Below are 14,602 nucleotides of genomic sequence, written 5' to 3'. Positions count from 1 at the left end.
TTCAACACACGGTACTACAGAGTATGAGGTAACTAAAACTTAAAACCTTTCTGGAGATGAACAAACTTCTCCATTTGAATTTTGCCACTATCGTAATGGCAGCAATAAATGCTGCCGGGTTCCAGTACCCAACCAGCAATTGTAAGTCTCGAGGCAATTCCTCCCAGTCCCTAGCATTTCATTGCAAATTATTCAGATGAAGTTCTTATTTCTTGATGACACCCAGACTGCCAGCACCTTTGAGAATCTCACTTGCTAGCAGAGAGAAAAATGTCACAGAATAAACAATTTTAAACATTTTGCATTTGATAGAACGTAGTTTGAGTAAAAACTGTATTTTTAAAATAAATCATTCCCTTTGTGATTTTTATTATACTTATTTTTTGAATTATTTCCACTTTTATCATGTATATTTCTTGCTCATCTTCTACACTGCTTATTAAGATAGAAAATAAAACTAGACTGATCAATTTTGCTTTTGGAACTCCTTCATCAGTTGCCCATACAGAAATTTTATGTTTAAATTGCAACCACCACCTGGTGAAATTTCAATCCATGACAATAAATGTTTTAAACTGAAATCTTAAAACCTTTTCTGGAAGCAGTTCTCTTAATATTGGATTTTGCGACTTTTTTAAACATAATCTATTTTATGTCTATGTTATGCAACCATACTACATTCTGAAAACAGAGTTATCTAGAGGGAGCAGTATTTCTTCCAAGAATGATTAATGAGCTGTAAAGAAAAACCTGATGATGTTACACTTCTCGGACATCAGGCAAATACATAGAACAGATCAGCATGTTTTGTCCAAAGGCTGGAAAGCGTCTTAGTGTCTCCCAACTGTCCGTAAATATATTATACTTCAGGAAAACACGGTGCTCCAAGCTTGTAGACAGAGTAATATCCCTACTCAGTATATAGACTCCATCATTGTGGAGCGTGCAAGTCAAGTTAAGACCCGATTTTGATGTGTTCTCTTTGAGGTAGAGCCATTCTTTGGTAGCAACGTTGTAAGACTGCACAGCTAACACGTCCTCACTTTGGCCGGATTTTTGGTTTGGTCCAAGTTCATGAATACAACCCCCTACCAGATATATAGTTTCTTCAACAGAGAGCATCTGTTGTTTGCGAACATGGACATCACAAAGTTCAAAGTTGGTCCAGGAATCAGAAGTGGGGCAGTACTGCAAAATGTTCATATTTCTATCTGAAACAGAGGAAAGATATTTACAAATAAATAAATATTACAGAAGGTTCTCAAGGAGGAGGATTCTTCCTCCCTACAAACTGTATCAGCCATTATTACAGACTGCTAATGTATTACAGTGCAAAAGCACAGCAGACCAGGGAAAAATATTGATTATTGAGAACTGCAACTCTTCGCCCTTGACAAAAAAGTTTGAATGTTCTGTTCCTTTGCAGAGAGAAAAATTAAGTTACTTCTGGCACACTACATGATGTGAATTGTCTGGGGATGCAGCTTTTAGCAGAATAATCCCTACCTTTTAACTTATGCTTTTAATTTCATCTCCAATTCATGTTAGCATTTTTTATGAAAAGAGAAATGGAGCAATAGTCTACTCTCCAACAGTGATCACAGATGAATCAAACTATCACAAAGACTGTATGCTTCTTTAATGGCTGTCAAGTACTGATTTATCATCCAAGCTTAACTTTATACTTTGCATTTCATTCCATAAATCAAAGTTTTATAGAATAAATTCATAAAGCTAGTTACATTTTCAGCAAGTAGCATGGATGAGGTAACGGCACATGTTCAGTACCTTACAGTGAGAGGAACCACGTCAAAATAATTTAAGAACTAGGAACTCTGTGCTCCAGCATCAGACAGAGGCACAGAAAAAAGCTGAAGCCATACTTATACTTCAGTTACAACCTGTGGATCCATGTGTTCGCAATGCTGTTATTCTATGAAACTTTTAACAATACCACCCTGATTTATGGTGCAGTGGAGACCCTGGATGGGTCCAAGGCTTCATTAAATTACCACAGAACGCGCAGGACTTGTTAGCTAGTAAATTCAGTTTCAATCTCTGGAGACCTGAGCTTAAATCCAAACTCAAGTGACAAGCAGCAACAGGTTTGCAGACTCCAGCCTGGTCTTTTAATAAAATCTGCCCCGTATCACAAGTCTATCCTGCATGATGATCTCCAGATGAGCTCCCAAGTGGAACAGCAGACAGTGACATACTGGCAAGTTATGTAAGGGCACCAATATAAATAGCCATAAATATAACTGGATTGTCATGAATGAAGCGCATTAGCAGCATGATTAGGGAGGTGCTGATATAGCATTTGCTTGCACTCTGACCATTTTCAGTAATTGTTTATTGCTTTACTTTGCCTTCTTGAAAATCTAATTCACTTTACACAGGGGAAAGGAGGGAAAAATAATCATTGTGATGTTCTATGAAATTGCTGATCAAAACTCTACATATAGACGATCTTTGTCTACAGTCAATGTATCATTCTCTGACTCATTGCAGGGGGTGCAATTCCAATTAACTTTCTGTCTACAGCAGTAACGTTCCCAGGTAAAAAGTGCTATCATTTGAGAGGACCCATAAGAAACAAGCCTATTATGATACAGCCCTCATTTGCTCAGTCCAGAGCCTCATTCTTTTATATCCACTGAAACAAACAAACAATACAAAACATGAACATCATAATGCCTGACACGGGGTTTCTATTAGGATTTAGGTTCACAAGTGAGAGCTGAAAACTGGAAGGAGGGTCTTTATTCAAGAAGTGCCATTTTAATTTACAGTGCAAAATTCCAGATCCTAACATCTTCTTGGAAAGTGCAGTGTCAGAAGAAAACTCTACAATTATAAAAAAAAATACCCTGCAAAACCTACCAAAACTGAGGTGTATGCAGAAATACTAAAAATAAAATTAAAATTTACATCTTCATTGTTGCATGTGTTTTATGTACTGCATGTAGTGAAATAGCACATGAACCTCAGTGCCTCTCAGTTAGGCCTTAACACTCTTTGACATCTGCATAACTTGGAAGCTGAATCACCAGTATAATTGCAGCAATTCTGGTTTCTAAGTTTGATAGCTGTCGTAAGGCATGGTGTCACACAAAAAATGACTCTAGACCGTGGCTCAGGAAAGCATCTTTATTTATAACAAGCACAGGCGTTTGTTGTCCTGACTGGTCTTGGATTTAAACATAAGTCTAAATGTGCTAGTTATCCATGCTCACAACTCTATACTGTTTTACTACCCTGTTTGCATTAAAGCAGCTTTTAGGAAAAGACCTAGGAAAATATCTAGGAAAAAGACAGAGGCCTGACAGTCAGTGGCATTCCCATGAGGTGTGGAAGAAGGAAGTGGTAATTCACTATCCTCCTTCAGTTGAAACCACATGTACGAAGTACTGAATAAGGCACTTGACACAGGACAGCAATCCTGACTACAAATGCTGTTAATGAATTTTAATGGAAAAGGATCTGCATCAGCAACATGCTGATCTTCCTATCCATGACACCTGGAGTAGACAGCCTGAAAAAAGAACAGCACAAGCACCAGAAAAGGAACTTGCAAAGTGCAGGCGATGTAGGAGAAAAGCTGGTACTCCCATAATCTTGTAGTACTATTAACCAAATCATAGCTTTTACTTCTTATGTCTTCTTTCTCTAGATAAAAAATGACACAACTTAACTCCAGTCTCTAAAGACAAGTCTTGCCATTACCCCATTTCAGTCCCATCTCTTTGTTCTCTCCTCTCTTGTCTCAATGTTTCCCCTGATCTGACTTTTCAGCACAGCAAGTGTTGCGTGCCAGACATCTTTCAGTCCTAGTGCCAGACATCAGGGAGCACAATGAACCAAAATAGGTCCTTTAGTGGGGATAATGGAGGACTGGGACTACAGAGCACACCACAGCATGGCCTTCCAGATGGACACAGGCAAGCCAGTATTTTTTGTTTTCCTCAGTGAAGCCACCACATTCTGGGTTAGAATGGATCAGACAAAATGCTTTTGAAGGTTATCATTACCACAAGGACCATGAGGTGTGGAAGTGTGTCTTTTATAAACCTTTTCACAGAACTAAAATCTGCTCAGACACTAGAAGGGACAGCTTGTTCTAATGTCAGTTTAGCTTTGCTTGCAGTACTCTGTAAAAGCTGATCTTTCTTCTAATTTTATTCTCCACTTTGAAAAAAAATAGAACTAGCGTGGTCAAACAAAGTGGGCAAGAGCCTAGAGACAGGAATTAAAATTTAGGAAATACTGTTAAATACTGAACATTTGACATGAAAAAAAAAATTCCTTTCTAAAACTCTGAGAAAATTGTATTCCTCCCAAGAATGGCACTATGTGCTTGAAGAATCAACAAATGGAAGCTCTTTTTAAGATGCTTGCTCTTCCACTGGATAATGAAAAAGTAATTGTCAGGAGAGAATGTAATTTCAAATCTTTCTCTCTGTACAGTATTCTCAGAAAACAGGGTAAAGGAAGGAAGTTAAAAATGTTGGTTCATGCTTAAGCACTTGATTAATTATTCAATTAAGTTATTTCAGCACTGCAAATCTTACCTATAGCTTGAATTTGCCTGTTAAACACTGAAATGCCATACTGAAGGGACCATGACATCTATTAATACATGAAAAATATTATTCTAGGCAAGTATCTTCTTTATATTTTTTCTTCAGACAGTTTGAAACAAGTATGTAAAAAGCAAACAAAGTGTATCTGTAGAGACCTCTCTTTCTACCATGAGATCAAAATCTAAAAAAAAAAAGAGAGCTAAGCTGGGTGCTAAAGTACGCATCAATCTGTTCCCTCAAAGTAACAGAACCCCAGGTGCATGTAAGCCCTGAAAAAAACCCCCATAAAACCTGATTCCTCTATGACAGAATTGATTTGTTTGTTTGTTTCACCTTGTCAATTATTTTCTACCAGTGATTTATTTCAACATGTTTTAATGAGTATTATACAGCTTTCTACACAAGTTCAAAAGATTTCCTGAGAAAGGGAATAAAATTATCTGGGCCTTAGAAGCAATCAGGTTGAAAAAAACCCCAAAGTAAAAGCAAACTTTCTACCTCGTGTAGTGTATCCTCCGATAACATAGATCTTGCCCTTGCATTCGCAGGCTGAGAATTCTGCAAGAGGGTTTGGCATGGATGCTACAAAATTCCACCAGTCGTTTTCTGGGTTATAGCACTCCACGTTGGAAAGGGATTGACCACCAATGGCATAAAGTTTTCCATTTACAGCCAAAAGCTTAAAATTGGACCTGAAAGAAAAGATTGCAGCATACATGTAGAGAAGAATATAAGAAATAAGGTTCTTCCTATCCAGGCTTCAACATATTCATTATCACAACTTGCACCATCACTTTCAGCTGAATATATCTGAGCTCTTCTGTGCAAAGCCAAAGTTCCATAATTACACTGTAATAACTCACGACAGTAACCAGTGACATTCTGGATGTAAATAACATTGATGCTGAGACTGATAAATATTTTATTTTGGATTTCAAACTGTCACAGTTTGAGATCTAAATGTTTAGTTAACTAATATGTTCAGTAGATGTCTCATTTTTATTACTAGGCTTTTAGTAAAGTATTTTTAGTAGAGAAAAATGTATTTTATATACACACAGTCAAGGATAATATTTTAGTTAAAACTGCAGAAATTTCAAACAAGAGTTGATGAATACCTATGTACTCACCTTGGTCTGTAATACAGAATCCATTTAATAACCTTAATAAACAAAAATTTTGAACACATTGAATGTGTAATGAAACATTTTCATTACTCAACATGTAGAACATGTTGAGTCATGTTCTACAAAAGAAGGAAGACAGAATCTTCTGCACCTTATTCAATATTAAAGTACTAAATACATCCTCCACCCCACTGGAGTAAGACATATCTGTAAATTATGTCCCACTCGTGAGCAAAATACATTGCACTCAACAGGCAGTTCCCTGTTCTTTTATTTCTTTTCTGTTCCATAACGCTGTTGTCTTTCATGCATGGCAAAGGGCAGCTTTCTAATTACTGAAGAAGTTTTATATCTTACACTTTTAAGATATTACAGGCAGAAAAAAATGGTCTATGGATGTTACAGAAGCAGGTCTCTAAGAAGAAACTGGAGGACTTGAAGATAGAGGGCTTACATGCTCAGCTATTCCTTCCAGCTGTGCTCTAATAAAAGATGAGCTATTCCTCTTCTCAGAAACAGTCTCACTGCCTAGAAAGGTTGTTCCTTCCCTACTCCAGAGCCAAAATGACATTTTACCATGAGGTATCCCAATTAACTAGATGTGTGAAAGCCACTGGAGTGCACCAGCTCAGCATAAAGCCAAATGGGGAACTGTGTTATGTCTGTAAAACTGAAGTGGTGCTTTAGACCTGCACTGGCCTGCTGAGCAGTAAATTGAGTTTCAGTCTGTATGAATTCAAGATTTAGAACTTACCGCTAAGTACTTTTGCAGGGCTTTGTCTGGACAAAATGAACCCTGCCTAGCAGCAGACTGCCCTGCAATTTCTTTTTATTAAATATATTTGGAAAAAGAATTTGTTTCCAGATGGAATCATTTTGTTCTTGTCATCCTGATATAACTTTGGAAAGTAAAATGCTTCTTTGAAGGAATTAATTGCTTTTTCTTCTTTTTTTTTCTCTGACATTTAGGTCACTCTGTTCATCTCCTCTCTACAGCAATTATGTTTTCCATCTTAGAGGATCCAGAATAACATCGCAATGAATAGTGGGTATGACACAAGGACAATTACTTGCAAAACATGTAGATTTTCAAAGCAATGTACCTGTTTTAAAAGTTATGGTGGGGAAAAATATCCATAAATTAACAAAGGGAAAAAGCTACAAAATGTAAAAGCATTCTCCAAGAAATCCTTTAAAATCTTAAGTGTGTTAGAAAGACTATAGCTCTGTGCCTGCAATGAAGCTGGTGCAAAGTTTCTGGCTTATCCAATGAGTTCACGTGCACACAGAGAGTGTTTCCTAGTCTGAGATCTTACAGCCACTTTTCAAACATGCTTAAAGTTTTACCGCAGAGGACATGACCTAACTAAACACCTGTGTAGTGTCAGAACATTAGAGAATTCAGATTTCCAACTACCATGTGTTTCTGTTGTTACCCTCTATTTGTAGCCTCTTACTATTTTCTTTGAATGGGGATGATGTATCGAGTTTTTGCTTGATGGTCTTTGTATCACTGGACTGTTTCTTGCAGTATAGAGAAAACTATTTGGTCAAAGATGTACAGAACAACTTTCTACTTCAATTATCCTAGAAGGAGGTCATGCACATTTGTGTCAGTTATTTAACCACTTGCAACACTGGAAGGATGACATTCACTGGAAGTATCTCAGATTTATGGAGCATGCAAACTATAAGGTTCATTTTACTCAGAAGTAGCTGTAAGTATCCATCAGCACGCTTCATGCGAAAGTTTTGACAATGGCTTTATCTATTACAAAAAACTTCCATCATTCACCTTTCCTTGCCAGTAACAGCAGGTGTTTTTATGGAGAGTGAACATTAGGAAATATTTAGTGCATTTTTACGCTTTTTTAATGTGTTGGAGCAGCTAGAAACAAGGAAACCAAACACTGAGAAGCCAGCCAGCTCTCCACAACCAATAACTGTTCCATGGACCACAGCTTGGAAACAACAGAGCTGAACAGTCTGTCAGATTCAACTGCAATATAACTCCACTCTCACCAGTGAGTTATCTAAACTTGAGGGATCTAGTGCATACCCTTCGTGTTGGGACATGACATGTCCTTCGTTTCCTCTGAGCAGAACCCCAGGAACACAAGCCAGAGTGAGCTGTGATACTTTACCATAGTTCAAAATACCCTTTTAAGTCAATAAGGACAAGTGCAAAGCACTATATGCACAAAGGAAGAAAAATGCCATGCACAACTGCAGAGGATCTCGGGTCAGAGTGCACAGCTTTTTAAATACAAGACAACATCCAACAATTTGCAAAAAAGCCTACATTGCTCTGGACTGCATTAACAGCTATAGACGTATCTGTAGGAAATCCCTACAAAAGTGGCTATAAAGAGAAGTGCAAGCATTCTTCTTGTTCACTGACATATATCATTTGTTTAGTATACAACAAAAAAAAAGTTAGCATATATGTTATAGAGGACTTCCTGATCAGAGGGGTAGCTAAACATAGGAACAAGTTACCTAGGAGGGAGGCTGGAATCTACACTGCTGTAGGGTTTCAAAACCAAAGTATATGTGCATCTGCAAGGTAAGCTTGGTCCTGCTATAGAACAGGAGGCTTGGACTAACTAACCTGTGGTTCCTTCCTGCCAAATGATCAACATTAAAACTTCTCACAGATCAGATTATTCTTTATTCTAGAGTTAAAACATTAAGAACAAAGAATTATGAAATCACAGTTACAAAGGTTATTCCCCACACACAGAGAATTGTGAGTGGAAAAAAAATAAGATAGACAGAAAATGAGGAAAGAGGTGGTCTTATAAGCCGCTACCATTCCCCCAGTAGCACAGAATCATAGAATAGTTAGGGTTGGAAAGGACCTTAAGATCATCTAGTTTCAAACCCCTTGCCACGAGCAGGGACACCTCACACTAAACCATGTCACTCAAGACTCTGTTCAACCTGGCCTTGAACACCACCAGGGATGGAGCATTCACAGCTTCCTTGGGCAACCCATTCCAGTGGCTCACCACCCTCACAGTAAAGAACTTCTTCCTTATATCTAACTTGAACTTCCCCTGTTTTAAGTTTGAACCTGTTACCCTTCGTCCTACCACTAAATTCCCTAATGAAGAGTCCCTCCTCAACCTTATAGGCATCCTTATAGGCCCCCTTCAGATACTGGAAGGCTGCTATGAGGTCTCCATGAAGCCTTCTCTTCTCCAGGCAGAACAGCCCCAACTTTCTCAGACTATCTTCATACGGGAGGTGCTCCAGCCCTGTGGATCATTCTTGTGGCCCTCCTCTGGACTTGTTCCAACAGTTCCATGTCCTTTTTATGTTGAGCAAACCAGAACTGTACACAATACTCCGAGTAGGTCTCCTCTCCTAGATTCCTGTAAGAGTCCTCAGAATGGCAGCAGTTCAGGCACAGATTGCTCACAAAAACCATGTTCCACATACACGCGTATAATCCCAGCCAGGGGTTTGCAAGGGTCTTATAAGCCTGGAAGATTTACCTGCCATGAGTAGGAAGGTTCTGAAGGAAAACAGAAGTGGAATATACAGCTGTAACTGGCACATGCAATAGAAATCCTATATTATTTTTTAAATAGCAAATTTCAACTGATAGCATCAATTTAAAGAAAAGCATGGAAAGGTATTCAAGGATATTACTTGAACGGTCCCCAATGTGCTTTGTTACCTTCTTGTCCTCAAAGACCACAAATGGTCTTTGGCAGCTCTTACAAGAAGTTTCTTCCATGAAAAAGTTCAGGTTGTTGTCTTAAGACACTATGCAAAGTACAGCAATACCTCTAGAATGAAAAGATCTACAAACTGTGATCTGTTACAACCTATCTGTGACCAGCACTAGATTTAGCCCCCAGAAGATGATGAATTACAGGCTCAGTCACAAGCTTCTTATATGAGCCTAAGCAAATTATTTTATCTCCCTTGTGCATGCATAAATAGGGAATAACATTTTCTCAAGCTCATGTGGGCAACACAAGAATAATAAACACGAGTTACCTATTGTGAACAAATTTGAAACTACTGCTACAGTAAATAAGACCTTTATACCTAGAAAGAAAGCTAACAGCTACCATCTACACAAGAATGACTGCTAAGTATTCAGCATACAGCTGACAGGATTTTGTTGTCTACTTAGAAGTTGGGACTACTTAATCTATGCATGCCTAGAGGATCCAACATCCTAGGATTCTATACTACAATAATGGAAATAATTAAACACTAAAATTACATAGAATTTACACGGTTTGCTGAAGGCAGAGAGCTTCTTATAGTAATAGCAAAACAGCACAATTACTTCCATAACTCCTCAGCCTTTCCTCGAGGCTAACATATGCATCCATTCATATAGGCCAAATCCAGATACTCTTGTTATCTGAAGTCAAACCACCTTCAACAGGAACTAGAACCCTTCCTCAAGGTATGCAAAAAATTCACCCATGAGTGAATTGTATCAACTGACATAAATTCATTTGGCAGACAGTCACATGACTGTAATTCCTAAGCGGCACACCAGGCAACTGCTCTGCTTATTTTACTACAGCATAACAAACTAAAAATACAATGCCTAGCAAACTGCAGATCTAATTGCAGCACATCTGTGTGGCAGATAGGCATCAGTGCTGTTTGTGCTAAATGCAAAATCCCTGATCCTAAAAAACTACGGCAGGGGGATTGGACTAGATGATCTTTTGAGGTCCCTTCCAATTCCTGATGTTCTGTGATTCTGTTCTGTGATTCTGTGAAACTCCCCGCTCTCGGCTCCTACACCAGAGGCCATCCCTGCATTCTGGCCGCAAACATTAAGAGGGTCATCAGAGACCTGAAATGTTATGTCAGATAGAAAAAATAATAATTGTAACTTCACAGTTGAGACTTCATGAAGATGTCAAAAGTCAAAAACACGTTTTGTGAAGGGGGCAGCATAATTTCCATGAAAAGAACTTACCCTGATTATTATTCAGAGAGCAACATACTCATTTGCTGCTACCTTGCAGTCTAGGGACAGATGTAATTGTGGAGTCTTCTTGGCCTGCAACAACTACCACAAAATGTAAGAATAGAGACTATTCAAAAAATATCCATTTGAATACTACTTTTCTGCAGTAAATGGCCAATGCGAAATTCTGTACTAAGGAATACCTTCCTGTCACCTGTGATGGGCTTCAAGATTAAGCTGGCATGGCAGTGTAGCTGAAAACAGTAACATGGGGAGAAAACAGCCATGTGTTTATATCAGATATAACGATTATATATCCTAGAAAAAAGGGAAAGTGTGGGGAGGAGAAGGCTGATCTACAGTTTGAACAGTCAGGTTGTAAGGTGAAAAAAGGGCCTTGAGAAAGCACTTTTCTTTAGAAAGCCCTCATTCACCACACTGCAGAATCACTGCACATAACATCCCTCTCGCTACATACACATCCTCACAAACCAATGCCAAAACCTCGTAACTCGATCAACGTGGGACTTCTATGTTTAAGTTAATTTCCATAGGAGATGCTGTGTGGGCTGACCCCATAATACTTTTCTATACGAGGCCAATGTGCTCTCAATCATGATCATAGGCAAGATTGCCAAAGGGAGGCCAGCTGAAACATCTCAGTTCCCACAGGCGCCTAGGAGAAGACTGCTTATAGGCTCAGCCTCTAAGAAACATGCCTGTAGGAAAAGGTGTTTGCAGCGTTTAAAAGCTAAACACTTATTTTACAGATTAAATTTTTCATAACACTATTCCAAGAAGCAAGAAATACTGAAAAACACTGTTTCTGATCCATTCAGATGACTGATTATGGAGGTAATCATTTCAGTGAAATTCTCGCAACAACATAGGAAGTGGAAAAAAAAAGGGTGAAATAGGAAAGAACCAGTTTTAGGTCAAACCCCTGTTTTGAGGGGGTTTAGCTGGCAAGAGCTAAGTAGAGACTGGAATAGAGACTGCAGTTTTACTACCCAGATACAAAGCATTTATGCTAATGCTTTGGGTCTCTGCATGCTCTTTGAGTTTACTGGATGGAGAATTTCCATTCTACAGTGAATTTTCACCTCCTTACTTGTTCTTTCGCAGATAAACGTTTAAATACTTTTTCTAAAATGGAAACAATGGGGAAGTTCCAATTGTATAACTGAAACCTTTTTGTTTCAGTGAAGTAAAAGCCTTTGTTTTGATAACTCTTCAGTATGATTAAGGTAGAGCAGCCACAACCTTGGTCAGGGAGATGGGCTCTCTTCTTGAGTCCCCCTCAGGGATAGATTTCTATTATTCTTCCAACTAAATTATACAAGTGTTTCTGAACACTAACTTCAACATAAACGTCAAACAAACAATTCAAAAGGATAAAAGAAAAAAGCAAAATGGTCAAAATGGCAAATGATTCCCAGATCCAAATATACTCATAAAATGAGATCTTCCTGACATTTTTCTGCTGACTACTTCGCTGAAATGGAGGCCCATAAACATTCAGGTTTTTTTGAGACTATAAACCAATGAAAAACTGCTCCAGCTATTTTTTTTCAGCCATCTCCAGTTCTGATAGACTGTATATCCCCATTAGAAAACTTGTCACATTACTGAAATTCATATATACCACAAAAAAAGTAGAAGACTTTTATCTCCTTTTTTAAATCTTTGTTATTTCAAAGAGAATTTGTACTACCAGAGAGACAGCTGTCTGAAGAGACTGGCTGTCTGTGTACTACGACTTAAAGGAGAACAGGGAGCCCACCACCATTTCAGACCAAGGTGACTGATCACATGGTGGAGGGCCATAGCACAATCCTTCTCTGCCTAGCTCATGCTCTCCCATGGCTGAGGCCTTTACCACCAGCATTGATGCAACCAAGTCCCATCCCCTTCACCCTTCCCTGGCCACGGCAGGGTATGGGATTGACTGTTCATGGTAAAGACCAGATTTGCCAGGCCCATCCAACAGCATGCTGCCAAGCCATTGCCAAGCATTGTGGTCCTTCCCCCCACATGATGCTAGAGATGCAAGTGACTCATTGCACACACAGAGGTCTGAATCACTTCTCGTAATGCTGAGTCCAGTCAACACCATGTGACTTAACAGGGTCTGTTTTGACAACATACATGGACATACATGTATTTCAGGGAGGAAGGGTTACCTCTTCTGGTTCATGGAAGCCAGCTGAGTCCATTCGTTTAGGCAAGGGTTGTAACAATGGGCAGCTGAAATCTCCTGGCTGGTGATCCTATAGCCCCCGACAATGAACAGGTAGTTGTCCAGCATCGCCGACCCGTAGCCTCGGACATTCACCAGATCAGGGGGCAGGTTGTTGGCCAGGGGTAGCCACCTCTCTGCTTCCTCATCATACCTCAGCATAGACCAGGGGGCTTCTGCCTGAGGGTGACGGCACAGAGGCAGGCCCAGGGAGGAGGCACCCATGAAGTCCCCGATGGCCACGAGGGTGGCAGTACCCTTCATCCGCCTCTCCTTCAGCTGCTGCTGGAGAGTATGGGGCAGAAGGAGGTGTGGCTGGGCATCAGGCCTCCGCAGCACCTGATGGTAGTGGGTGGCCATGAAGTCTAGACAGGCATCATGCAAGTCCTGGAGACCGTAGACCTGAGCCAGGCGGTGCAGCTCAAAGCAGTTGCCCAGCCTCACCTGGGAGAGGAGCAGGCGGAGCAAGGGGGTGACCTGCAGATAGGAAGCGGCCTCCACCAGCTCCTCCAGCAAAGGGGGCTCCTCATCGCCCCCCTCCTCCTGCTCCAGCCTGGCCAGGCAGGAGGTGTTGATGAAGTCCAGCACCAGCTCCAACCCCAGGGCGCTCAGCCCCCCGCGCAACAGCTGCTCCCCATGGCCCTGCCCTGCCTCCCGCATGCCCGAGCGATAGAGAGCTCGGAAATAGTCACTCTGCTCGATCAGCTTCCTCTTGCACACCGGGTAGCACTTGTCCCCCAGCCGGATCTGCACCACCTCCTCCCCTTCGTCCCCTTCCCCCTCCTCCTCCTCTTCCTCCTGCCGCCGCCGCCCCGCCAGGGACATCGCTCACCCCCTCCCCGGCCTGCGCTTCACCCCGGCCGCCGCCAGCTCCAGCCAGGCCCCTCCTCCGGCCTGCCGGGATGGGAGGAGCCGAGCGCGCCGGGCCGAACTAGGCCGGGTCGGGCCTCGCCGGCGAGGCGGACGAGGGAGGGTCGGGGGAAGGCGTTGCTTAGCAGCTCTGTCCCTGCATGGGAAGGAAAAAAACACAAACCACCAGAGAGGAAAGGAGAAAAAAGCCTTAAAAAGGCAATGTCGAGCGCTGCCCCTGCGCTGGGCACCGGGGTTCCACCCACCCCGCCAGGCGGGCGGACCGCTCGCCCGGGGGGGCAGAACAGTGTGTTCCCCCGACCTTTCCCCCCCCCCCGGCTCTGCCTAATTGTGCTGTAACCTCTTGCCATAAATGTACTCGGCGTCCTTGCGAGGGGGAATATGCTCGAGCCGCACACGCAGGAATAAAAAAATGGTGTGTGTACATGTATTTGTGCATCGCCAAGGAGGCGGAGGGAGTGCAGCAGTCAGCCTGGTGCCTTGGCCCAGGCCTGGGGCCGTGGAGGCATTCCCTAACAAAAACAACAAATGTCACCCGCTTAGTAGGATTAAGCAATAGGATTTAGGTACCCCAAGTACCATACCTAATTCTGCCATGACTTTCCCGATCCCTTCTGCATAAGTCCCTTAGTGTCTCAGGTCCTGGTCTGATGTATAAAGATACTATATAACCTGTTCTGCTGCTCTGTCTTTTCTGTTTAAACCAAGTTCCTGGAATAGGATAGTTATGTTATTCATGAACTTGATCAACATACCAGGGCCCCAAGTTTGTTTGACATGAACAAGAAAAGAGCAAACCAACAACTGAGCATCTTGGGCAGGGATGAAGTGA

General features: G+C 41.2%; 1 protein-coding gene across 1 annotated transcript; it reads right to left on the bottom strand.

The window, feature by feature from the left end:
- Positions 1-438: 438 nt before the first annotated feature.
- KLHL42 (kelch like family member 42) lies at positions 439-13,725 on the bottom strand (the record flags this gene model as incomplete). The annotated part of the gene is made up of 3 exons (XM_080613589.1): positions 439-1,211; positions 5,082-5,275; positions 12,845-13,725. The coding sequence occupies 3 exons, from the start codon at positions 13,723-13,725 to the stop codon at positions 760-762; spliced, it is 1,527 nt and encodes a 508-aa protein (XP_080469715.1). The 3' UTR covers positions 439-759.
- Positions 13,726-14,602: the final 877 nt, after the last annotated feature.

Source organism: Psittacula echo (assembly GCF_963264785.1).
Source record: "Psittacula echo genome assembly, chromosome: 1".
Lineage (NCBI taxonomy): Eukaryota > Metazoa > Chordata > Aves > Psittaciformes > Psittacidae > Psittacula > Psittacula echo.
The sequence above is the reverse complement of the archived record's forward strand: the minus strand, read 5'-3'. Positions and strand labels throughout refer to the sequence as shown.